At 37.7% G+C, this 27364-nt stretch overlaps 1 protein-coding gene across 2 annotated transcripts in view; it reads left to right on the top strand.

Annotated features, from left to right (window-relative positions):
• The first annotated feature begins 2281 nt into the window (after positions 1 to 2281).
• caln2 (calneuron 2) overlaps positions 2282 to 27364 on the top strand; it is a 55020-nt gene continuing 29937 nt past the window's right edge. The window contains exons 1-4 of one of the 2 annotated variants that reach the window (XM_067423908.1): positions 2282 to 2341; positions 9171 to 9292; positions 16119 to 16262; positions 23852 to 23964. In XM_067423908.1, the coding sequence (XP_067280009.1) occupies positions 2337 to 2341; positions 9171 to 9292; positions 16119 to 16262; positions 23852 to 23964 (384 nt within the window). In that variant the 5' untranslated portion in view covers positions 2282 to 2336. Of the gene's footprint in view, positions 2342 to 2568; positions 3211 to 9170; positions 9293 to 16118; positions 16263 to 23851; positions 23965 to 27364 lie in introns of those variants that run through there. The other variant, XM_067423909.1, reaches the window with a different exon arrangement.

Here is a 27364-nt window from a genome sequence, read left to right on the forward strand (position 1 = left end):
TATTTTGAGTTTCTATTTATTAAACAAATTTCCTTCATTGTATCAACTCAAATTTTTAATTTCAATAAACTCAAATTTTTAAGGTAACCAGGTTACTTTTTTGAGTTAAACCAACAAAAACAAACCTTTTTTTATTTATTTATTTATTTATTTTTTTACAGTGTACGGATTACGAATGGGATCTCATTAAAGTTCATGTGAATGTAAAGGCAGGCGTATCAAAACTTTTGGCAATATTGAAGTGTACTGCATTTCTGCTCAAGGATCGAATAGGTTCAGTTTTTTCATTATACTACGAGAAGATTTTCTTGGTGGGGTAATTTCAATAATGCATTTTAATGAAGCCTGGATGAATTGAATTAGACCTGATCTGTGACGTATGTTCCATCGTTTTTATGCAGCCCGTTCTCCAACTCTAAGTGTCACTTAGTGTTTATGCTATGTATGATAATTGTGGAATGGGATGGTCAAACCATGAGTTTTCAGCTACAGGGCTCCATTCAATTCAATATGCAAGATAGATTCTCTATTGAAACTTAAAACTCTTTGATGGAAGCTTGACCTTTGTTATGAACTATAAACACGGGGAATATGAATCAATAACTATGTGATCACATTTATGAGACATTTATTGTTGAATACTTTAATAAAGGAACTTTAGTTTCCAGTTTATGCAATTATACTGTATCTCTTAGCTTTTTAAGTCTCATTAAAAATGTAAGAAGTCGCTCTCATTAAAAATGGAAGAAGCAAGATAAGGCCACTGTTTGTGAAGTTTGCGTGCTCGCTCTCCTTGTTCTGTAGACAGTAGTTGTGTGAAGACGGTATACAGGTTTATCATTTCCCTTGCAGTGCCAGCAAGCCCTTCGATGCCATCTCAAGGTCATTTGTGGAGCTGCTGTCGAACTAAATTCTTCATGCCAACAGAGCTTCAGTTGCTAATTAAACAGATAAAAGCTAAATATTTAATGCATTGATGTGTTGTTTCCTTTATAGGTTCTCAGAAGACCAAATAAACTTCAAATGAAACAACTAAAGTAATTATCACTGACATTCATTCACACTTATCTTTTCTTTTTTTGTCACAAACTATTAGACTGTGCATGTTTACCCTTTGAGACGGTGTTAATGATCTTATTTTTAATGAGTAAGAATACAACATAATTGAAAATGTATGAACATTAGACCTTTGGGCAATGCAGCCACATCATTGAGAATAAAAGAGGAATGATGTAATTCTGCCACTTTCAAAAGCAAGAAAATACAGCATCAAATTCTCACAATGATATGTCTCTACCGATATCAATCATTCAGTAATATGAAAAAAGGAGGTGGTTCATTTTATGTCTGACAAGCTCCTAGACCTTGCAGTGTTCAACAGGTAAAGTAGACCCAGCAACTGAACTGCCATTTAGTAGAAGTTTTTCAACCAAAGCTTATTATAAGTAACTGCAAGGAGCTGGTTGTCCTGTACATTTCATTCCAAACCGTTATGGGCTCATTGTTCTTGTCTATGATAAAATGGGATGTCATAAATACAGAGCAGTCTTACATAACAGGCACTATCACTTTATTGCACATAAGGAAATATAATCGCAATATTTTTGATTATTTTTGACCCCTTGTTTATCACATTGGTTTGATCAGGATAATCGTGTACAATATTTATATAAAAACACAAACAGAATGAAAATATATTCTTTTATTTTATTATCAACAACATGAAGTGCATTAAATACTACATTACATCAGGGTTTTCCATGGGTTTGTGAAGGAACTGTAGGGGGTTTGTGAGTTTAATAAAAAACTATTTAGTAATTAAATCATAAAAAAATTAAGAAAAAAGCCTTCCAAAGACAGCAATACATGGCAAAATGATTCACTTAAAATGTAAATAACAATGTGTTGATCAAGGGCTTATCATTGTTGCAATGTTGAGAAAACCCTTCTCTGTAAATCCAGTGGTCAATTACTGTGGGTCTCAGTTTTCAGTGATAGTCACATGACTATAGTGGCTGGTCTATGAGTGTAGTTTCACAAACCTGGAAGATCTTCTGAATGTATAAACAGTGGGATTTATTTTAAAAGATAAAAAAAGAAAGAGTAGGGAGAATCAACTAATCATGAATAATATGCTGCCATTCTTAGGATAGCGTGTAATCAATGAAAAAAAACTGTAGTCTCATTATGAGTATTTAAACATTTAATATAATCTAAGTACAAGTAATATTTGGAATCTGATTACATAACCCAGATTGCAATCAGTTAGCCTACCCCACTGCATGAGTGCAGCACAAAGAAGAACACGTTGAACATGAATTTGGGAATTATGTAACATGAGGTGAGTTGTAACTCTATTATATTATACATAATGACCTGGTCTCAAAATGTTGTAAACTTGCATGCATTTTATAGCAGATACATATGGGAATATTATATGGAATATGTAAAATACACTCCTGTTTTCCTCTATTCCGGATATAAACCTCAAGAAATGAACAGCCGAAATGTGTGCGTTATGTCTCTGTCTGCTAATAGTGATACATTACTGATCTATTTTTAACTCCACCCTACACCACTCTCTCTGACACACCTGCCAGATCTCTAAAGGAGGGAAAGCATTCTGGAGCAGATCGGCTGTATCACTCCAGCCGTTCGATGGCTGCAGGGCAGCGCGTCCATCTCAGATCTTATCATCCCTATAGACCGAGAATATTTGTTGTTGTTTTTTCCCCCCCGCGCTTTGGCAAGAGACGAGCGAGTAAAGAGGGACTCCATCTTTAAGACGGTTATAAATCTGTCCGGGTGCATTCGCAAAGGACTTTAAATGCAACACACCCTTGGGCGCGCGGCGGGGAACGCCTGTTACGCACGAGGCAAGCGCGAGACGGGTGCATTTCTGAACAAATCAGTTGCATTGTTGAACTTTAAAAATATCCGACAGTGGCTTTTGGAACGAGCATTTTACCTGATGGATCTTCAAGAAACTCTGCTGCGGTGGCAATGGGGCTGTCACGTGCCAACGGGACCGAGAACAGATAACTGGAGCAACTGAAAAAAAATCATTGTTTTTCTTGAGAATTAGTGTGCTCAGCATACTACATATGATACCAACGATAACTTTAAATCCAACCGAGAAAATTTCACAAAACTGCAGGCATTATAAGCGCCCTGACACTTTGCGAATTACAAATCACAGTCTTTGAGGAGGTGAGTTTATTTCATATGGTATCAATGAAACATCTATTTAAAATGCCCAGATAGCCGTCTTTAGAGGACGAAGAAAAAGCAGGTCATATGGCACCTGTTGTGAAAGGAATAGGTCGTATATGAATATGATCCGTTGATTATCGAATCTGAATTGTCAAAGGAATTTTGCATTTACAAAGTTTGGCACTAGTTTTGGCCTTCGTTAGCCTGTAAAACTTTATTACACGGCTTTTTGGAATACTTGATTCAAATTTGCTTGATGCAACCGTTGTAAAGTAGCCTAGTAAAATATAAAATGTTTACAATAAAATGTCACCCATGCTAATCTGTTTAAATGGTTGTGGTGGCGCGAGGCTTTTGTTCACTGTAAGAGCAATGTGATATTTGAAGGACTAGTGATGTATGGCCCTGGCCATGTGAGTTATGGCTTGTCTCTCCAGTCTCCAGGGGTGAGGGAACAGAGGCTACAAGCTCGGACTCAGAGCTGTACGCCCGGCTGTTCGTGGGAACGCAAGCGGCAGTAATTTAGCTTGAGTTGTGCGGGGACGTAAGCATAAAAAGCCTTGATATGGACAATTTTCCACCAAACTACCGATAATATAATAAACAAATAATGGGTCCGGAAAGTATTGTTTAGAATTGCCTTTGCGCGCGCGGTGGATGTGTCCGGTCCGTCTCCAACCGAAGAAGAGAGTCACTCAGAGGATTCGCTTGATTCGTGGAGGTTACCACGAGGCGTTTTGCTTTTATAGGTTAACAGGCGGAAGGTCTGTTTAATGCAATTAAACCGGGTACAGTGTATTCTTAAATACAAGGGAGTTTAGCTCTTGAGTAGCTTTTTGGCTGGTAATGAGGCGAACGAAGTTTTCTGTGCAGATGGTTAACGGGCACTGTGTCAAAACTCGGTTCATCCCTGGTGTATTTGAATCATAACTGAGTGTGTAAGGCAGAGCTTGTTTTCAGACACACACACACACACACACACACACACACACACACACACACACACACACACACACACACACACACACACACACACACACCAAGCAAAGAATTAAAAAAACGTGACCTGTTGCTAGCTTTTTGAGCTGTAATATTTGACATCTGTTGAAATATGGTAATTGAGTAGATATTGCTTTTTTTCCTCCGATCTTGATAATGAATCATTCTTCTATGAATTGTTTCTGTCAAGTACCTAAAAGTGCCTAATGTGGAAACAATGGTGTATTTATTCAAGGCAATAAAAAATGAATCAACCCGAATATATTAGGATGCTATTTTTAATGGGCTGAGCAAATAGAGATTACAGATATAGGTCACAAACTGCACACTTTTTTAAAGTGCATGACATGCCATTATCATGATCTTATAATGCAGTTGTCATTCTAAGCATAATTTACTTGTGCTACTTTGTGCTTTATTTTTCTTTAGTTATTTTCATTTTAATTATCTTTTGATGTTGATGTTTTTATCCTTAAATTCACATGCATAGTTTTATGTTGACAAAAAGGTTTTTGAACCATGACGTAAGGGTTAAACTGTATTTTTGATGTGGCTGTTATGGACACAGAGAGTTGACTTAAGTGCGTGCAAAGGGTCCCTAGAGAAGCTCTGACATTTCTCTGATGCAACTTCACAATGTAAGATCTTCTATATCTCTTTCCCCATCTTTTTAAAGACCGTACATAAGGTTAACACACATTATTTACAGACTAAAACATTCAGTCAAAATCAGCTTCCATCTGCATTCTCAGTGACCTTGTGAAGGTCACATAATTGTGTCTTAGATGCCATTCGATGTCTTTTACTCTAAGTGTCTTTAACTCCCTGAACTATTCGGTACACTGAATCTCTTTTATTGCTTTGAGGACGAGTACAACAGTTGACCTTGTGAAGGTGCATTCTTGTTGTGGCTCATTATCATCACTGTGACTGTCCCATGTGTTTCTGTTAGCGGCTGTTTAATGAACTGGCTAACATGTGTCTTAGATATAGGTGCGGTGTCTGTCACCGAAATGCCAATGAACCCTCTTTAAGAGGTCTGGAACAGAGCCAGGAACAGATGTGCAAAACCAAAAAGCCAAGATAGCACCTGCTACTCACGACATGTGAAACCTCACACCTTTTCCGGTACCGGTTGGCCCCATGAGTTAGACCAACTAAAAGGTGTCTGGGAAAAATCTATTACTATTGCTTTATGTGTTATTTATCACACCAACAATGGCTGTCACTTTCTTTCAGTATCTCACTCGTTCTCTATCTTCTTTATTTTTTAAACTATTAGATGAGCAGTCCTTGCCACACTAAAGGCGTAATGTGATGGCAGTTTCACTCAATATCAATTTGCATCAGCATTCACACACTGCCTGTGAATTAGAAACGGGTTAGATTAGGATTTAAAGAACTTTAGAATAGAATGTTTGTCAAGGTTACTCTTGCAACCTCAGAATAATGTATTTCAGAATCTGTTACCAAAGCAACAACATACAGTACAATCTGGCCATTTGCATGATTTAGCTAGTAAATGCCAAGAAATTGAGGGTCCTTTGAACTGACAGCATTTTCCAAATTACTTTATGTTGTTTTTCAAAAATGGATTGTTGAAATATACCATTTACTTCTATTGTGCCTTTATATTGAGCTTAATGTACTGTTCTGTTCTAAGATTTGTTTTTGAAAGAAGTCTCCTATGCTCAACAAGACATTTATTTGATCAACATTTTTCAAATAAAAATACATGTAAAAATCTATTGTGAAACAACTGTTTTCTGGATCACAGAGCCAATCATAAGTCATAAATTGTATGGGTCAAAAATCATTAGGATATTAAATAAAGATCATGTTCCATGAAGATATTTTGTAAATTTCCTACTGTCAATATATAAAAAATATATTATTAGTAGTAATATGCATTTCTAAGGACTTCACTTGGACAACTTTAAAGACGATTTTCTCAATATTTAGATTTTTTTTTGCACCACCAGATTCCAGAACCATTCCAGATGGTTGTGCTGTTTAATAATTTGTATTTTTTATATTTTGTGGAAACCATAATGCAGACAGAGTCTGTTTCCAGGATGAATAGAACGAAACAGTATAAGAACAGCATTATTAAATAATATACTTTTTTGTAACAATGTTACTGTAGCTGTCAATTTTGATTAATTGTATGCATCCTTGATGAATGAAAGTATTAATTGCTGATTTCAAACTTTTGATTGGTGTATGGTGATATCCACTACACAGGGCAAGTTTTAAAATCAATCAAAAGACTCATCTGTGTTTTTTTTGTTTTTTTTAATATTCATGTGTAGCTGCCCTTATCTGAGCCTAGTATCAATCAAACTATATGCCCAAAGCTGCCTTTAGTTAAAGCCTTGTTAATATCTATGGTAATTACAGTAGCACAGAAGCCAATTGCACAGCTAGGGTTCGTCCTTGGTGAGAATCACCACAAATTAACTGCTTCGACTCCTCTGTCACCTCCTCGTAATTTACTTTCAATTTACATTAAACTCTTGATAGAGGATCTGTGTGTCTCAGAGGATTCCCTGTTATAACTTCAGAAAAGCGCAAGCTTTGAGCGTTCTGGTGTTTTAGATGTGTCAATAGATTTACAAAAAACAGGACAGTGCTTCATTTCTAACAGCATCACAGGGCCCGATATGATTAAAACAGACTAACCACTCGAGACATGTTCAAGCCTTTGCTCGATGTGCTGACAGTGTATCAAAAGACTAAGAAAACAAAAACCTAAATCATGTGGAACATTTTTCATCTCTTGGCAGGCTACTAAAAAAAATCCAGAGTTTCAGTCCATAAACAATTGTGCCACTAAATTACATGGGCAACTAATCTACCTTTGTACTGTCATTGTTTTACTAAATAAAAGCCCTGTTGTGCTCACAAGGGGGAAAAAAAATCAATGGCTTCAACAAATGAGTCCTCAGACACACATTTACGCTGTGGGCAAAATATATCACTAGAAAAAATACTTCAATTTAATACAAATATATAATAATTAAAAATGATCAACACAATAATTAAATAATGAAATAAATATTGATGTAAATCAGGGCTTATTTAGCATATTTTTTTTAGTCCTCCTAAGTCTTTACTATATTGTATACTTATATTTCAGTTCATTAAATCTTTAGCTGTAAATTTATGTACAATCTGTAAAAAGTGAAATGTTGCTACCATATTTTTTATTGGAAAGTTCTTCTGGCTAAGTTCTGATGGTAAATGCTTGATGAAGCTAAACACAATGTCTTTATTAAATCTATAGGAGAATAAGGCAAACACAACCACTTTACATCGACGAGACAGAACAAAGAATGGAACAGAACAAGGTGTATAGATACTAAACGAAAGAACAACAAGTTAATTAATCAACATCAGGTGATCTGAATGAAACAGGCAAAGACACTGAAATTAGGCCAACTTAGAATGGCAGAACCAAACTCAAGAAACAGAATATAATCCTGACAATAATGAAATTATACAAATGTATATATAGTACTGGTCAAAATGTTTAAAAAAAAAAAGTATGCTCTTCAAACTTGAATTTATTTAATCAAAATTATACATCATCAATCAAGCATATTATTACAATTTAAAATAATGTTTTCCTATTTGAATATACTTTAAAATGTTATTTCGGGGATGCAAAGCTGAATTTTCATCATCATTCCTCCAGTCTTGAGTGTCACATGATCATTCGTTCTATATGCTGATTTATTATCAATGTTGGAAACTGCTGCTAAATCTATATTTTTTAATAACCTGTGATACTCTAGTGAATAAAAATCAATTGAATGTATGATGAATAAAAATTAACGCATTTATTTAAAAGAAGAAATAAATTTGTAACAATGTTTAATATTTGTAGTCTTTGTAGTAATTTTTTTTCTTTCATTTTTTAATAAATTAATAATTATATTCAACAAGGATGTTAATTGTTTTAATGAAGATTTGTAATTGTATTGTTAGAAAAGATTTCTATTTTAAATTAATGCCATTCTTTTCACCTTTTTATTCATCAATGAATCCTGAAAAAAGTTATTAAATTATAAAATATTAAGCAGCACAACAGTTTCCAACATAAGAATAGAAGAAGAGTATCGAATCAGAATTATTTCTGAAGGATTATGTGACACTGAAGACTGGAGTAATGATGCTGAAAATGTTTCTGATATTCAAAATTCAAAACCATTTTAAACTGTAATAATATTTCACAATATTATAGTTTTGTCTGTATTTAATAAATAATATTTAATAAATATTATTATGAAATACTATTTAATTAATAAATGCAGGTTTGCTGAGCATATGATACTTTTTAAAATATTCAAAATAGTAAATCTGTGAAATTTACATTAAAAAGACACCTTTATCAGAATTTTGCTATCTTTACCGTAAAAGGTAGCATCACTTTTACATTTTACAGAATGTTCCTAAATTTACATAATTTAGCACTTTGAGATTTTGTTTAATATAAAGTGCATTATAAATAAAATTTATTATTATTATTATTATTATTATTATTATTATTATTATAAGAAAAAACAAAAACAAAAACAAAAAGGTGGTAAAAAGAAATGGAATGAATCAAAGTTCATTACAAGTAGCTTTTCCACAAGATGACATAAATGCTAATATAATGTGTGTATAGACTGTGTGTGTACACATGGGCATTTCTGTATTTGAATGTTATCCTTAACAATGAACTTGTCATGAACATACTCATAATTGTACATTTATGCTCCCTTCACACCACTGTGTATTATACACCAAGGAACCTGTTCGCCTGAGCTCATCATCATTCATTCTAGGTCTGGTCACTTTCTTTCAGCAACAGACATAAGATCATTACTCACTTTTGGAGGCTTCGTTGAGGCTGCAGGCACAGTGGTTGCGTGTTCATCGATTCATCTCAGTTGTTTGTTGTTCCTTTGAAGGGTGAAGATGCCTTTTCACCATGTGAGAGCAGGGCTGCTCTACACAGACAACTTCCTGAGCACCTCTCTCTCTGAAACCAGTGAAGAACAGCTTGCCAACATCTCCACAGAAGAGCTTGGTGGTGAGTGTGTGTGTTTTGTTTGGATGGCTGTTATTTGTCTCAATTCTGAATGTTCAATTTTGAACTTTTTCCCGCTTAATTCCGAACCTATATACTGTTATTATTTTACTAAACACACAAGGAACATTTTGTTGATAGCTTTGTAAGTTGGTTTGTAAAGACCATGCTGCATATTTATAGCATGCATTTTGGCTATGACACATGGAAGAACCAAATGTCATTTTGGCATCAGTGATGTCATTTCTTGGCACAAGGAATCTTACATTACATTTTTAAATCTGAATGTGAACATAAATGAGATTTTAGTTTCAGCAGAGGGGAAGAGTATAACTTGAAGAAGATTAGAATTTTGCTTTCTTTCCACACACAAACCTTTAGATTGGCTTTATAAGAATAAAAAATATGTATACCACAGCATAATAACTGCAAATTGATTCTGAAACATCAAGAGTGTACATAGGCCTACATCATGAATTTTTTAATAAACTTCCTCCCTGTTTTTTAATGTGGTCGTTCAGTGCTACTTGATAAACTTAACCAAGTGAACCCCAGAGTTCATGCCTTATGATAAACATTACAAAGCCATTACAATTTCTTCCTCATGTAGTCCAATGTAACTGTATGTTTGACTGGTGGGTTTGAGGTTGTTGACAATACAGTGGTTGATTCAGAGATTTCTGAGCTGTGAAACTCTCAAATGGAATTAAAGCCTCCTTTGAAAATGATTGTTTTGACAGACCAGGAATTGAGGGATGTTCACAATGGGAGGTTTCACATATTCAAAAGATGAGGGGTAAGAAGTGTAAGTGGTAGTTCAGATGAGGTCTGCATTTGCAAAAAGAAACACTTAAGGGAGACAAAGAGGAACATGTTAAATAATGAATGAGTTCATATGCCTGGATCAGCTCATCAGTTAACTCACATTGAATGAAATCTAGAACCTTTGGACATTTATTTAAATCTGGTACTAGGTCACAAGTATAGCAGGATATCAAGCATAGCGTCAGTTCTGGCAGGTCACGTTAGTCAAGCTCCCATCAGCTGTCAGTCAACTGATCACGTATACCGGAATACGATTTCTATCACCTCATTCATATGTAATCTCCTAAGTAATATCAGCAGCTTATATATCAACTGCCTACAGGAAGTTCCTGAGGGGCAAAGCGTATCGGGTTCTTCTTGTTGGCCTAGCTCTTTCCTCTCACACCTTTACCAAGTGTGTGGATGCAGCTCTGGCTCCTCTCAGACTCAAGGGCATCCGTTTACTGAATTATATTGATGACCGGCTCATAACGGCCCAGTCGTGAGAAATGGCAGTTCGGCATCGAGATGTCATTCTGGCCCATATTCGGTGCTTGGGGTTGAGACTCAACACAAGAAGAGCATTGATGCCTTCACAGAGAACCATGTTCCTGGGAGGTGTATGGACCTCGGGCACAATGGTCTCCCGCACATATTGAGCCCACACAGGCGATGGTCTCCAGAGAAAAACTAGGCAGCAGCCTCACTGTGAAGCAGTTTCAGAGACTGCTAGGGCTCATGGCAGCAGCATCCAATGAAAAACCTTTTGGTCTGTTGCACATGAGACCCCTACAGTGGTGGCTGAAGACCAGGGGGTTTTCCCTGAGGGGGAATCCATGACGTATGATCAGGGTAATGCGCAGATGCCTTTGTTCCCTTGTTATATGGAAGAAACCCTGTTTCCCTGGCGCGGTCTGTGGTTCTTCAGGCATTTCATCCTCCACCTCACGTGATGGCAGAAGAAGGGAGACTTCACCTGCTCTGCCCCATCAAGTTGCTAAGAGTTTACTTGGAGAAGTCCTCGCAGTGGGGGAAGTCGGACCATTTGTTGGTGTGCTTTGGCTCACCCAAGAAAGGGCTGCCTACTTCCAAGTGGACTATCAGCAACTGGATTGTCCAGGCCATAGCCACGGCTTATCGGGTGTACAATTTGCCTTCACCCATAGCCGTGAGGGCGCATTCCACTAGAGGCATGGCATCCTCTGTAGCCCTCCTTTCTGGGGTCCTGCTTCATGACATATGTGAGGCGGCAGGGTGGGCCACTCCGCACACCTTTATCAGACATTACAGTCTGCGTCTCCCTGCAACGCCCGGCGCCAGAGTGCTCACCTCCTAAGTGTGCCCGGACTCCGGCTTCACACTAGGTTGGGCGTCAACCTCAGTGTGGCATAGTGGGTACTCGTTCCCCGAAGTGTCGTAGACGCAGTTCGAGTTCCTTCGAAAGGGAACGTCTGGGGTTATGACTGTAACCCATGTTCCCTGAGAAAGGGAACAAGACACTGTGTCTTGTCGCCACACCGATCTGAGACAAAGTGCTTGCTTCATCACGAAGAGCTATCTGTGTTATGTGTTGGCGTCCCTTGGTACCTTCCGGGTATGCCGTCATATATTGGACAGATTTCATTCATGCTTCAGAGACACTACGCTAGGGGCGTTCCCCCGAAGTGTCGTAGATGCAGTGTCTCATTCCCTTTTTCAGGGAACATGGGTTACAGTCATAACCCGCGACGATTCTGTTGAAGCCAATCAAAAGTAACTTAAAATACAATTCCTCAACTGGCCAATAGAGACAGGCTCCAGAAGGGAGCAGAATCTCATTGAGCCCCATGTTAAAATTCCTAACTTTACAGCAGAAAAACATATTTACAGCTTGGTACAAATTTTGGTTGTGGTCTGTACAGCTAATTTTGCCCTTAATGACAACTATAAGAAGGGTGAATGTTTGTATAACTCATTTGTTTACATTATATAAAGCCTTAAGGTTCTGCATAATTAAGGGCGTGGTCACTTTGATTGACAGGTGGATAGCCATTTATCCGCTGTCTGCACCTCAGCTCCACCCATGTCCCGCCTCTTTGCCCATTTTCTGTTATCCAGGCGTGACTTGTGATGATGCACTACGGCTATGGCAACGGCCAGCTCATCACTACTTTATGCTTCAGAACTGCTTTTTGGAATCCTATGGGTGACGTCACGGACACTACGTCCATATTTTTTTTTACAGTCTATAGCATGAACCTAACATGCATGTGCATGACATCACCATTTTTTTTTTAAAATCTAGTTTTTGTGATTTGGAGATGATAAAGGCATCGTATTAAAAACTTTTGAACTGTGAAACCCATTTTCAAAAGCTTGCATTTTCAGGCCCACAAAACGCTGTTGTAGTGTAAATGAATGGCCAAAACGCATAAAAAAGGGAAACATAGTTTATCATGGTTGTTTGCTTAAAGGGGGGGTGAAACACTCAGTTTCAGTCAGTGTCATGTCAATCTTGAGTACCTATAGAGTAGCATTGCATCCTGCATATCTCCGAAAAGTCTTTATTTTTTTTATAATTATATAAGAAAGATGCGCTGTTCCGAGTCTTTCCGAAAAAAGCCGAGCGGGTGGGGGCGTGTCGTGTGAGCGGAGCTAAATAATGACGTGTGCAGCAGCGCGCTGCTATTGTGTTGAGTCGAGTGCGTCGTAATGCTGTCATCCCTAACAGCGGGAAAAACTTTATTCAAAATAAAAATATGGCTTTTAATCAGATACAGCCATACATCTATGATCCGGAATCAGACCCAGAGGCTGCAGTTGAACAGGAGCAGCAGCAAAAACGACTAGAGCAGGACGTCTGTATGTGGTACAAGTTATACACTAACTATATAATATGCTTAGCGACTTGTGTTATTTACATATTTATACTTGAATTATATCGTCGTATTTTTGTCTTTGAAGGTGTACATGTGGGAAGTGCAGTTGTGCACGTGTGTTTGTGTGTTTACGCGTGGTTTGTGTAGACGTTATTAAGCGGACCGGTTTTGCACAGCAGGTTAAGTTAGTGTTTACATAGAAAGACTCTGAATAGTAGCGCATTTGAATGAAGAAGCGTGCTTATTTAGTTCAACATATTTCCCCCCTCTTTGTGTATTTTTGTTTGGAGTGCTTTTACAATACACAAACATAAAGTTACACATATAGTGGCCAGCTAAACAAATGTACACGCACTACACATCGCATGCTCCATTGATCAATTAACTATACGTGATCATGTTTGGGCTACTTGATGAGCATAGGCAAAAAAACACACACATTTGAATCAGTCTTACTTACCGCCTGCGGTTCTAAAGTTGGGACCTTTATCGTTGGGACTGCTCCATCCTTTAGAAATAGTCGATTTGAAAATCCGGCGTCAAACTGGGCCTTGTTTATAAAACTGTCGGCAACGAAATGCAGCGAACAGATATAAACATTCGCGCAACTCAGTTGCTGATCTGGAAAAGCAAATTCCATCCACTGTTGCCTTACCGCAGGGTTTTGGGGGAATCTGTGCAGGACTGTCTTGGTCTGGCAACCAAAAACGCACTTTTTGGGTGACATTGTTAGTTGTGCAGATCACCTGTGCAGTGCAGCCTACGAGCCAGCGCGTTGATGGGCGTAGGCTGTTGCTTTCGCTCTCTCCTTCGCTCTCTCTCACGCGCTTCCGGTAGAATTGTCCGTAAGGCCCATACAAGGAAATTCCGCCCCCACTAACGTCAGTGGGGACGCATGATCTCAAAAAACTTGCCGAAACTTATGACTAACCGGAAGTAGTATTTTTGACAAAGAAATACTCCCATCAAACGTCCACCTTAACTTTTGAAACTTTGTCTATGTTTAGTATGGGATTCCAAGTCTTTAACAGTGTAAAAAGATCAGTATGCATGAAACAGCATTTCACCCCCCCTTTAATCTCTTGTGTTCTACTGCATTTCCTAAATAGTGTCATTAAAGGGGTGTCATTAAAGGTGTCAGTCTTGAGTACCTATAGAGTAGTATTGCATTCTTCATATCTCCGAAAAGTCTTAAGTTTTATTATATTTATAAAAGAAAGATTGGCTGTACCGAGTCTTTCCGGAAAAAAAAACAAGCGGATGGAGGCGTATCATGTGGGCGGAGCTAAAGAATCACAAGCTCACGCAGCGATTGCATTGAGAGCGTCTGAAAGCTGTGACATCCTCAAGCATGGGAAATTAAAATGCTACCCTAATAAACCATGGCTATCAATCAGATTCAACCATACATATATGATCCAGAATCTTTCAAAGGCTGAAATTGAACAGGAGCAGCAGCAAGAGTGTAAAAATATGCATGTATAGTAGGGGTTGCACTGACTAGTCGACTAATCGACCTTAATGCTCTATCACGACGCTTTAAGCTTGATGTCGACTAGATGTCGACTAGTCGCTGGCCTATAGAGGGTGCAACAGGATAAACAATTCCTGACACGCAGGCTCTGTTTTGAACAGTTAAAAATGACAAATAAATGCATACTCCATGAACTCTCCACAAGACATGTTTGCACGCTTATTGTACACTTAAGTTAATCATCGCGCTTAACTGCGTGCTGCATATTGCAACACACACACATAGCCGATCGCACATCACGCGGAGATCGCGCGCGCCTCACAAAACCATCCATTAGCTCAGAAATGTATTGTCAACACTGTTCTGTGATTTATCAAAAAAAATTGCTTAGAAACTGAAACGTTCTACCATATATTTCTTGATAACTAAAACTCACAGCTTCACTATTAGCAGAGAGCCAGGTAGCCAGGTAGAATTAATTCACACACAATCACTCACTAACTTACTAATGCCTTCATGTATTCTTTATTGTGCTACTTTATCTGTATCTTATTCAGAATGAACAGAAATCTCCGAGAAATATAACGACCATAAGACAAAAAAAGCTGTCATGCAGGATCAATAACCTTATGGGCAGCGCTGTGTCATATGCCATATCAGCTGTGCTGTGCACAAGAAGACCCGAGTTCGAGTCTCAGCTCAAGGTTCAGGTTTATTTTAATTTTAATTAATGAGGTCATCAGCGACTAGTCGATGTCGACTCGACTTATCACATAAATGTCGACTTTAAAAAAATGAAAGTCATTCAACCCCTAATGTATAGTTAGTATGCATGAAACAGCATTCCAAGGTCATTGCTTTCCAAGTCAATAGGCAATAGGTAATTTGCAATCGTGCTGATATTCCGGAAAACAACACACTATCTCTTGTAAATATTAAAAACAAGAAATCATACAGTGACATTTTTGCCTATATACCTTGATTTTTTGGGCAGCATTTTAAATCATTTTGGTGGCATTTTTGCCCTCAGGCCCCATTAATTTCAATGATGGCGGGGGGTTAGGCTCTTTTTTTGAATGCAAGTATGAAGGCCCCTTCTGTTGCAAGGCCTGTTTCAAATGAAACATGGCAAAGGCCACTACTGTGAGGCTTAAGGATATTTTATCTAAAGCAGTGAAAAAACATACAGGGTGAAATGCAGGAAGTGCTCAGTTCAGCATATTACAAGGTACACAACACCTCTGCCTCTTTATCCCAGAATAACCCCAAGATGGGTCTTTAAGACGGCAGAAAATAGTGTAATACTCCTCAAAAATGATCTGAGATACTTGTGTTATTTTTGTTGTTTCCATTTGCGACTTGGTGTGGGTTACTTAACCCGAGCCGAACTGAAAAACCAGCACTGATGCCCTTTGAAACGGTGGATAAACATTCAGTCACAGCACACTAAATATGCGCCTTTGAAAACCGAATGAGCTGCATTTAGTATGTCTGCTGTTTGTGCGATAGGACTGTGTTGCTGCTGAGAAAAGCATGCATTATATAATACATACAGTCTAATGCTCACTGATGACATGCACACATTCAGTTGAATCACTTGAATTATGAACGTCAATTAAGTTATTTGTGTTTACTGTTTTGTACATTTTTAATACATTTCGATTTGGTCTCGTTTCTCAATTTCTCTCTGCAGAGATTCGCGAGGCATTCCGAGTTCTAGACAGGGATGGAAATGGATTCATCTCGAAGCAGGAGCTGGGTATGGCCATGCGCTCCCTGGGGTACATGCCCAGTGAGGTGGAGCTGGCTATTATCATGCAGAGACTGGATATGGATGGTGAGTCACTCTCTTTCTACATCTCTCTTATTCTCTGGTTCATTCTTGAGTTAGCACCATTCACACAAACAAAGGAGAGTATGCCTCTGATCATCTGTAAAAACGGTCTGTCACAGACCCCTTCCAATCGTTGCACTGGAGAGATATATGACCTCCTGAACAGTTCATGCTGAAGCACTCATAGAATTGAAGAATTTATCCAGCACAGGGGGTTGTAAATAGATTAATTCTGTGAGATGAATTCTAAGAAACAGTCGTCTTACTGTGTGTGTGCGCATGTGTGTGTGTCCAGCTCCAGGGTTCCCTCAAGGTCAGACCAGATGACTGAATGGTTAGAGAACATGCACATTGTGTGCAAGGCGTTTAATGAAACTCACACTATGAAGTGGTCTGGGAAGATCTTTTACACCTCATAATATGAATTTTATTAGTTTAAGATCGCACGACCCCCTTCCCCTCTTCCCACCCCCTAAAAAAAAACCTCAATTGCATCAAGGACCTCTTAAACACACAAATAAAGAATAAGTCAGGACAACAATAAACTCAACAATAAACCACGAGAAAAACATGAGATCGAGTTTATAAACTCGCAACAGAAAATATTTTATGTAATTTTACAATTGATTATTTTAGATATTTCTAATTTGGTGTGCCTTAAATGGATAGATCACTCAAAAATTGAAATTCTATCATAATTTACTCACCTTCAAGTTTCAAACCTGTATAAATTCTTTGTTCTGTTAAACACAAAGAAATATATTTTGAAGGAAGCTTATAACTAGGCTGCTTTATAGCATCATTGACTTCTATAGTAAAAAAATACTATGGAAGTCAATGGGGCCCTAGAACTGTTAAGTTTCCCACATTATTCACATCGTAAGGCCCTCCGAATTGTCCCAACGACAGCTTCCGATAGGCGGGTGAATGTTTCTGCTCGTTCTGTCTTCAGCGGGGTGAAGTAATTTAATTCCAATGTACTTTTATCTGACTTCATTTTATCATGACCTTGAATTTAAGTTAGAATGCAGATTGTTTTTTTGGTATTTGTATAATAGTTTAACTTCACATTTGATTATTCTGTTTAACTCTTTGTTGAAATTATACCAGTTCATCAGGATCCCAATAACACTAAGTCTCGCACTGGCTGGGTTTACGGTCTCTTTATCACAAACTCATCAGTCTTGGTCATTAGACAGAGGCGGTTCACTGATATCCTAGACGGCATGCTCCATGCTGCTCATTCTAGAATATTTGATTCAATCCCCATAGGTCTGAACTGACTTAATTAATGCAAGACTATACCTAACCAGAACATTACCATAGAACCAAGCAACCAACTTTACTTCTTGTAATGGTAACTTTACATAATAATGCTGTGGTTTCACACATACACGTAACTAGAATAATATTACAATAATCAGGAGTTGACCCTATTTAGATTGGTCTAACAACATTTTGTTGTTCTAAACAGAAAACCCATTAGGTCTACCAGCCTCTACAGTCTAAGTTAAGAGCATACTAGAAGACTCTCGGCGTTACCGGCTGACCTGAGTAAAGGATTGCGCCCTGACCTTTCTGCAACATCCCTTAAATACTCAAGACATAAACTTCTTTCAGATGTAAATATGAGTTAACAATGGGAAATTGTATTAATCGAGTCCTGCAGATTTGTAATTTACACCTTACTGAGGACAGGAGGTAATATGCATGAAAGACCAATTGTTAGAGGACACACCCACCACAGTAAGCTAAATATCTCTAAACTTTTAAAACCTTTGTTACATTTTAGCTTACTTCTGTTTGAATGAGACCTTTGTACCAGTCGTACAAGAAATGTTGAAAATTATTCCAAACATATATAATACTGTATAGTACTTGTTCACAATAACCCATATAGATTGTGGGTGAATTTCAACATGTGGAGAGGAGAGATGAGGGTGAGGGGGGTGAAATGTAAATTAAGGTGACTTTGTGTGGCTGAGCCTCGGGTGGGAATGCTAATTTTACAAGAGAGAGTTCAAATGTTAATTTCCGAAACATCCTTTGTTTTCTTGGAAGTAGTTGTTCCTTAGCTCAGACGGCATCTTACAGTCTTACAACAATATGTGTTCAACAGAACAAAGACATTACATGTTTGGAACATCTTTCGTGAGTAAATTATGACAGCATTTTAATTTTTAGGTGATCTAGCCTTTAAGCAGTCATTCTGAACCAGTAATAACTTTTTTTGACAACTCTATTAATTTACTTAAATTATTTGTACCATTTTTATCTAAATATTTTTTTTAATGTCATAAACTGTGTATGACAGGATTATTTATCAATGATTAATATAGCCTATAGCTAAATGATACATTAATAATAACTTTAATTATGCTATAATCTAATAATTAATTTGTCTAGTGTCTAAAAATATAATAATTCTGTCTGCCAAGCTCTGATAATGTATGGAATATTATATTAATATATTATCCAAAAAACAATAGGACTGCACTTTTAGAAGCACGGATGTGTCTGTCACCACCATACTGCTATAAGTCAGACAGTCTGAGCAACTGAAATGTGTGCAGCTCATGAGTTACTGGCCAGACTCACTGATACCTTTTTTCCTATTCAGATCTATAAGAGCCTCTTCCATTCAAAGGGCGGAAGCGAGCACGACATGTTTAAAAAAAAAAAAAAACATGCTGGTTTACAGAGAATGTTCTCGAGACTCCGTATCTAAGGAAACAACACTGCTAAAATGCAATCATGCACAAATGAGTTTCTCTACTTATCGTAAAATTGGTTTCTTAATATTTGCTAGTATTCTCCACACTGCAAAATCATTATATACTTTTTCATATATTTGTGGGCCTATGTAAAATACCGGGAACAAATCACATCATGTATTGATTTGATATAATTTTACCCACAGGACGATTCTGTATTTCATGGGATAGGTGGCAACCCTAGTGTCACATCTATAATACCATTCTAAGATTACGTAAAATAAAATGTATTTTCAAAATATATTTTACCTCAAAGATTTTTGCATAGCTTTGCTGTGTCAACTTTAAGCACAGTTGTATGACTAGATGGGCACATGTAATCTTTTTGACTCTTAAAGGTAGGATAGGTAAGAATTGGTTAAAAAACTTTTTTTTTCCAAATTTGTTTAAACGTTTTTTATGTATCAACACATAATTAAAATGTAAGTACTCTAAAAAAGAAAGTATAAAATTTGAGTGTCTGTAGACGTCTTACGACCAGGGTGGGAAATTAGCACCCGCCACCAGCCAATGGCGGGTATTTTTTCAAAGTAGCGGGTGACTTTGCCGTATATACCAGCCACAGTGGCGGGTGGGTTGTAAAACATGTTTATTGGTTGGGTGCTCCGATCGATCAACAACCGATCTCAATCGGTCGATAATCGCGTTGGGATGATTGATGAAGTGGTGTCTAAAAAGGCCGATCTCAGAAACCGATCTAATGCTGACGACACAAAGACGCGCGCCTGTCGTGAGAGCTATAGGGCATGACATGCAGCAGCACAGTTCTCTTTCCGGCACGGGTATAATAATTAAAATGCTGAAGGTGAGGTACAATTCATACTTCTGTATTAAATAACTTACGAAGTCATTTGAAAACTTTCTGTGAGACGTAATTTCACAAACAGAGCGAGTGAATCACCGCGTGCGCGCACTCTCTCTCTCTCTCTCTCTCTCTCTCCTCACTCTCAAAGTGCTCAAATGGCTTCACATCAGCGCATCGCATCTGCAACTAACATCGAGCTGCACAGTTGACACGAGTTGCCACTTGCATTATCGAGGCAGTCACTAAAGTTTATCATTTGCATTCATTTTTAAGTCTAGCAGCCAAACTGCTCAGCACTCGCGCACTCTCCAAGAAGAGACCGTAATACACATACACACACACACACACACACATACACACACACACACACACACACACACAGACACACACACACACACACACACACACACACACACACACACACACACACACACACACACACGCACACACACACACACACACACGCACACACACAAGCCATCTCACAAAAAGCTTGCAAGTACAAATTGCGCTGAAATAGTCAAATATACACAAATGAATGTACTGAATTACCATATAGAAGCTTTAGACTAATCCTGACTCCTGAGCATTTCATTTAAGTTGCATACATTTTGTTCTTGCACTGACGTTAAATTTGTAGCCATTTTGCACTTTGACAGTCACAGGCAGTTTGAGATGAAGGCTACATTTGTGTGTATAGTGATTCTGATTTCTGTCATTGAAATGACTGGGAAAAAGTTTCCAAATCTACCCGAATTCACCCCATACTATGCTAATGCGCTTTCTTTATAAATTTGAATTCTGGAAAAAGTGGCTAGTAAAAAATATAAATGGCTGGTAAAATTGGGGATCCACCAGCCACTGTGGCTCCATGATGAAAGCATTGTTGATCAGTAGTAACTAGCTAAAGCTAACTTAGTTCTAAAAAAAGTACCTGGATGCGGTGTACTAGCTTTTACACATGCATTTTGTTACCTAAAGTTAAATTTTGCACAATTCAACATGACAGCGATCAACTTGAACTAAGCATATTGAGTATTTATCATCTCTACTAATGGCTAAGTGTATAAAATTGTAACTTTATGCTAAGTAATGTTATGCTATATTAGGCAGCTACATGTGCTAGTGATACATGCTTCATGAAAACAGAAACAGAAAAAATGTATAATCAAAATGAAAGATTACCTGACCAGCAGAAATACAGCCAGCAATGAGTCATTTGTCAGCCCCTTTAGGTCCCTCAGTTCTCGACATCGTTGAAAAGCCACGCTGATATTTACTCATGTTTGATTTCTTTGTTTATCCAAAGATTTTTTGTGCATTGCCTTTACATGTAGGCCTACTGTCTTCCTTTTTTTTTTGCATTGTTTGCCTTCGCTGAGTGCAAAACCCGGCACCGTGCATTTTGAATGCTTTTGCTCTTCCTAGGGGTGCGCACATGTGTAGGCAGAACCTGTAGCAAAAGCGGTGGTTGCCATGCTAGCGAGAGAGAGAGTGACAGTCGCCCAAGCCAATCATTTGTTTCGTCCCGAACGAAAATAATGAGCGGTTCATTGCAGATTAAAAAGTCTAGAGTTACTTGATTTTTATACTCTCTTTTTCAGAGTACTTACATTTTAATTATGTATTGACATATAAAGAAATTTTAAACAAATTTGGACAAAAGTGTTTTAGATTTCCTATCTACCCTACCTTTAATCGAAAATATGTTCTTATTTAGTGCTGTACAGAATGCATATATGAATGCATATCTTTATTGTATTTCGGTAATAAATATTTAAGATTCAGCGGAAGAGTGGAGACGAGTTTTTGAAGCAAGTGGGAACTCTAGCGTGATAACAACTCTCTCTGACTTATCACTTTAAGTTCCACTCGCTCTCAGCTGGTGTGTTTAATTCCTTTTGTATATCTCAGACCAGTCATTTTCTTTTCTTTTTTTTCCCCAGGAAGGATTAAGGCAAGAAGGTTGATAGCTGTTATTATATATGCTCACATTTGCTCACCTGCTGTAGATGTTTTCTGGGCAAATGTAAGGTCAAGAGCATGCACCTTAGGAGATCATTAAATTCAGTTTAATTTTAAATTATGAATGAAAAGGGTATTCATTAAAAGTATTAAATGTATTAGCAACTGCAATTTGATCAAAATTTATATTTGCCTGGTCTTTAATATTTTCTTTATTGAATTAAACTGCTCAAGAAACTAATGGGAGATGAAATGTGAAGAGAAAAATATTGTTGATTTCAAATTTGAATCAAGCGAACTTGAATATAACAGATCTGTAGCCTATTAATTTTTAAATACTTAATTATAATTAAAGCCACAATGTTAAAAGTTTCCAGCTACAAGCAATTTGACTTTTCCCGACTGAACGTCAAATTGCTGTGCAATGTGACAAGAAGTCTAGAAGACTTGATAATTAGATTTTGCTGCTGGTTAGGATGAAAACTCAGAATTACATGGATGTGAGATATTTTAAAACGTTTTGCTTTATAGTGTTGCTGCTGCATCTGGTCAGGACATAATGTTACAGATTGTGTTGCATTAAAAAGTGCTTCTGCTGCTTCAGTAATGTATCTATATACATACAAACCAAAAATGCTAAAAACTAAATTCAGTCATTTGAAAGGCTAAAGTGAATTTAGGCATCACAACAATACAATGTATAGTATGAAACATGGATATTTGTATATCCTAAGATCTGATAAAGATGACATTTAAAACAATGCAATTAGATTTGTAGAGTTTTAAAGACAACCTTTAAGTGCGCGTTAGATGACAGCAAAAGTAATCCATTTGTAAAAATAAAGGAAATGAGAATGAACAATTGAATGTCCTTTATCAGGATATATTTATTTAATATGGACAAATTTGATAAATATAATTTCAACTGATTAGCATCATATTACCGATATGTAAGAACCCTTAGTTTACTTAAAGGGGTACTTCAGCGCTGGGAAGATTAATCTGTATTTAAACTGGGTCATTAATAGCCTGACAAGCCAGACCCACATCAAGATGTTTGGTCTGGAAACTCACCATTGACAGCTCAGTCCGAGGGGCCGTGCAGAGGGATCTTCAAACTCCCTCTGCACGGCGTGCATGCTATTGGATAGCGCTACAACCAACCAGAGCAACGAAGGTGAAGCGGAGCTCATTGATAGATTAAACTTTCGCTGTATCCGGTGGGCAAAACTCCGAACAGATCTTCCCTTTTTAAGAATGACTTCAGTGCCGTTCTTTGTTCTTTTCTCAGAGAAAAGCTTAACTCCAAGTCTTCCAGAGTCGCGGTCAAAGCTGATTCGAAAGACCGCCACTGTTCTCCAGTTTCTGTGTTTACTAGAAGCACGCAAACGCTAATTATGTTAAGCCCACCGACTCTATACACGATGTGATTGGCCCGACCAGAGTTTGGTGTTTACAGCTCAAAAGTGTATTGAGAGTTGCGAGACGACACTCGCGGTAGATTAGATTTACTGCCGCTAGGGTGCGTCTAGATTTCTAGGCTAGGTCATTAAAGTAGTATAAATGTGAAATTATTTTAGAATTTTCTATTACTGAGAAAAGAAAGAAAATGTATTTTTGTCTCATGGGGATGAAAGACAACTATTCCCAGAATGCTTTGCTGCCCTGTGAGGCCATTCCCAAAGCCACCGCTACTGAATCACTGATCACTTTCCCACCACATTCATCTTCATAAAATCAGTTCAGTTAGAGAACAGACACGACACTACAATTAAATACTGAACGTGGCTGTTCAATATATTGTGATTTAGCCGCTGAGGGAGTGTCACAGCACAAACGCTTTCACAAACGAGTCAGATTTGACGATATTTGCGTCATCGAGTAATTTTTCCACAAATAAAATGCATGGGGGGGGTAATTTTAATATACTCCAGGGTTTCTACTGATAGAAAGTCATATGCTAGTCGCTGAAGTAACCCTTTAAACGTATTGAGGCTCTTTTTAAAATGACCTCTAATTCTAATCTGAATGTTCTTTTCTTGATGCAGGTGATGGACAGGTGGACTTTGATGAATTTATGACAATATTGGGACCTAAACTTGTTTCTTCTGAAACCAGAGAGGGCTTTTTAGGCAGCACTATTGACAGCATATTCTGGCAGGTATGGAAAACATTTCTTTCTATATTTAAGTGTTCTCTATTTCTACTTCATTGTTTGGGTGTGCATTTGTATTCTGAGCAAATGGATAAGATTACGGGTCACATTCTGCCCTCTCCAACTGCTTCCTCTATCCCGTGACGACTGGTGAATGTGATTCTTCCCAGATTGCAAGCTTCAAAGTGAGCAGACAGATCTGTCCATTTCAAAGTGAACATTCGTTCATATAGTGAGGAAATCCCAGTTCCACTTCCAAGAGATTTCTGTGAGCGTTGAGGAAGGCATATTAATTGAAAGATTTGCTGCTTAAAAGGAAGTATAGATCTGAATTAGTCATCACAGGCATTTGGGCATCTTTTGTTTTTACTTTCTCTCTCTTTAGGTCTTCATATTTGCTTCATTAAGTAAGAATTTAGACCTAGCTGACTATATAGCCGACTTCCTGTCTTGAAGGAGCAGTGTCTGGGTTTATATTTGCATGTTTATGTGTAGTGTCTTTCCCTCACAGAGAAGGCAGAGCAGTGTGTGTAGGAGTAAGTAACAGCAAGGTCACAGACACTGGTTGTCTCGAAGGTGATTTAAATGCTCATCTCAACACACCTTTAGTGGGATACAGTGACTCATAACTGCAACAGTAATCCATGTAAGATCATCACACCAGCATACCAAACACTACAAGGCCAATACAAGTCTAATAATGGCACAGTGTCAAAACCTCCTGGGAAATATTGTTTTTTGACAGAGCGACTGTTATTGAGATCAAATTTTGCATTATTAAAAAAATTTCCAAATAAAGTCCCTTCTTTTAAACTTTTTATTCACCAAAGAATGATGAAAACATTGATAATAATAAGACATGTTTCTTGATCAATAAATCAATGATTTCTGAAGGGATCGTGACACTGAAGACTGGAGAAATGATGCTGAAAATACAGCTTTGCCATCACAAGAATAGTTACAGTATCTTTTTATTTTTATCTAATAAAGTCAGCCTTGGCACATACAGTAAGTGACTTTAACAAAAACATCTGAAAAATGTTACTGTCTCCAAACTTTTGAACAATAGTGTATATCAAAAAATTATGTTTAGTTCTGTTCAGTTTATTTGTTGGAGTGGTTGTTCTATTCTGTTTTTCAATTGATTGTATGTTTTTGAGTTTATTCTTCATTAGACTCATATGTTCTTCGTCATCATAAACTTTACTACAGCTACCCATTACAATTACCAAAAATGACTACAAAATTACCATTTATGTATTCTAATTGTATTAATAATAACTGAATAATTGAAATACAATAGAATAAATGTAAGATATAAATGAGGACTTCTCAATTTATATATAAATTTACAATACAGTACAACAGTTCTACTCTTATCTTTTGATTTCAAGGTCAAATGCATCTCTGCAGGTGTTATCTGTAAGATTATCTGTAAGCTATTTGCGTCATAACCTGCTCTAATAAATATTAACACACCATGTCTTTGACATTGATGTATGGTAGTGATGGATGGTGTGTGTAAAGTGTCACACACAATGCATTAGAGCCAGACCTAGCGCACCAAAAGCTACTGATTTGTAAATCTGAGCTGTCGATGTGAAGTCATACACCAGTCAGAAGAAAGTTAGCTCTTTTCTGTCAGCAAAACGAAATTGTGCATGTGCTCATAAGAGTGTCATCTCAGTTTGAATATGCATGCTGACTAGGACATTTTTTATCCTAAAAACCTTGAGGCCTTTGTGTAACATGAAAGACTGAGCACTTATTAGTGGGGGCGTTTAAAAATGTTCTTAACAAGATTGTCAATGGGGACGTCAGAGCCAAGTGCTACAGGCAATCATGGATTATTAGGAACACATTGGCATAAACAAGCTTGTTTTCCCCACCCCGAGGAGTATAAACCTGGGGAGTGTATGTAGAGTTGCTGCCAGCAGCCCCATTTTGACAGTGGAAATGATTTGAAACAAACACAGTCAGCATTAAACAGTAACACAGTCTAGCTGTCTCTGATGTATAATTCACATGTATATTTGTCTTTTGTTTCACTCTTATTTCAAAACAGTCAGTGGTTAGCGCCTACATCAACATCAGCCGCTTTAAATTATGTAGTCTACCTCTGTTGTATTGGATTACATTACAAGCACATTTCTAAAACATACATTATATGATTCTATAGAATTTGAACATGTCTTTTCTATATAACATTCAAAAGCTTGAGGTTAGTAATAGCCTATTATTTTTTTTATTTTTTTTGGAAATAAATCTCTTATGCACATCAAGGTTACATTTATTTGATCAAAAATAGTAAAAACAGTAATATTGTGTAAAATTATTACAATATTTGTATTAATTTATTTATTTGCTTTGGTGGTTTTGACATTGTTTAAAGGGGGGGGGGGGTGAAATGCTGTTTCATGCATACTGAGCTTTTTACACTGTTAAAGACTTGGATTTCCAGCCTAAACATAGACAAAGTTTAAAAATATAATGTTGGACGTTTGATGGAGTATTTCTGTGTCAAAAATACTCCTTCCGGTTTCTCACAAGTTTAGGAGAGTTTTTTTCGAGTATGGCTGGGCTTGACGTCGACAGAGCGGAAGGTCCTTGTATGGGCCGTACGGGCTCTTCTCCCGGTAGGGTGCGCGTGCGCGTGACTAGAGCGAGAGAGGAAATGCACGCCCATAAACACTCTCAGGTGCAGATCCAGTCGTCCGTGAACACTGTTTCTGCACTGTTTGAACGCAGAAATGACGGGAAGCTTCACAACATCACTTTAGTCACGTCGCAAAGTGGATCTCCACCGTTCACTGCTGTCAGGACTTTACCAAATCATACCAAAGAAGTGTGTTTTTGACGGAGCGGTCCCAGCGATAAAGGTTTGGTCCTGGTTTGGAAGCAGCCGGTGAGTAAAACTGCTTCAAATGTCTGTGCTGTTGGCTCGTCGCGTGAGTAAACATCAGTAAACGACACGATTGCGTGCTTCGTCATTCAAATGCGCGTTGCATTTGACGGTTACTCCATTGTTGTTCTCTGTATAACGTTACACTAGTCTGACGTGAAAAACCGTTTTGCTTGCTACTGCTAAGGTTTAGTCGCATACAATAGTCCATAAACCGAATCATGTCCTCATAAACTGCGAGTAAAGACACACAAATGTTGACAGGCCACTAAATACAGTACATACCACAGAGACGGATGTCCTGCTGTTGCTGTTACTCCTGTTCAATTTATTTCAGCCTCCAAATGTGATTCTGGATCATATCTATTAGCTGAGACTGATAGCGATGGGCTTCTCCACGCTTGAGGACGTCACCGCTTTGCGCTTGTCATTCTTTAGCTCCGCCCACACGATACGCCTCCAGACGCTCGTTTTTTTCCGGAAAGACTCGGTACAGCCCATATT

Source organism: Pseudorasbora parva, chromosome 18 (assembly GCF_024679245.1).
Source record: "Pseudorasbora parva isolate DD20220531a chromosome 18, ASM2467924v1, whole genome shotgun sequence".
NCBI classification, from domain to species: domain Eukaryota; kingdom Metazoa; phylum Chordata; class Actinopteri; order Cypriniformes; family Gobionidae; genus Pseudorasbora; species Pseudorasbora parva.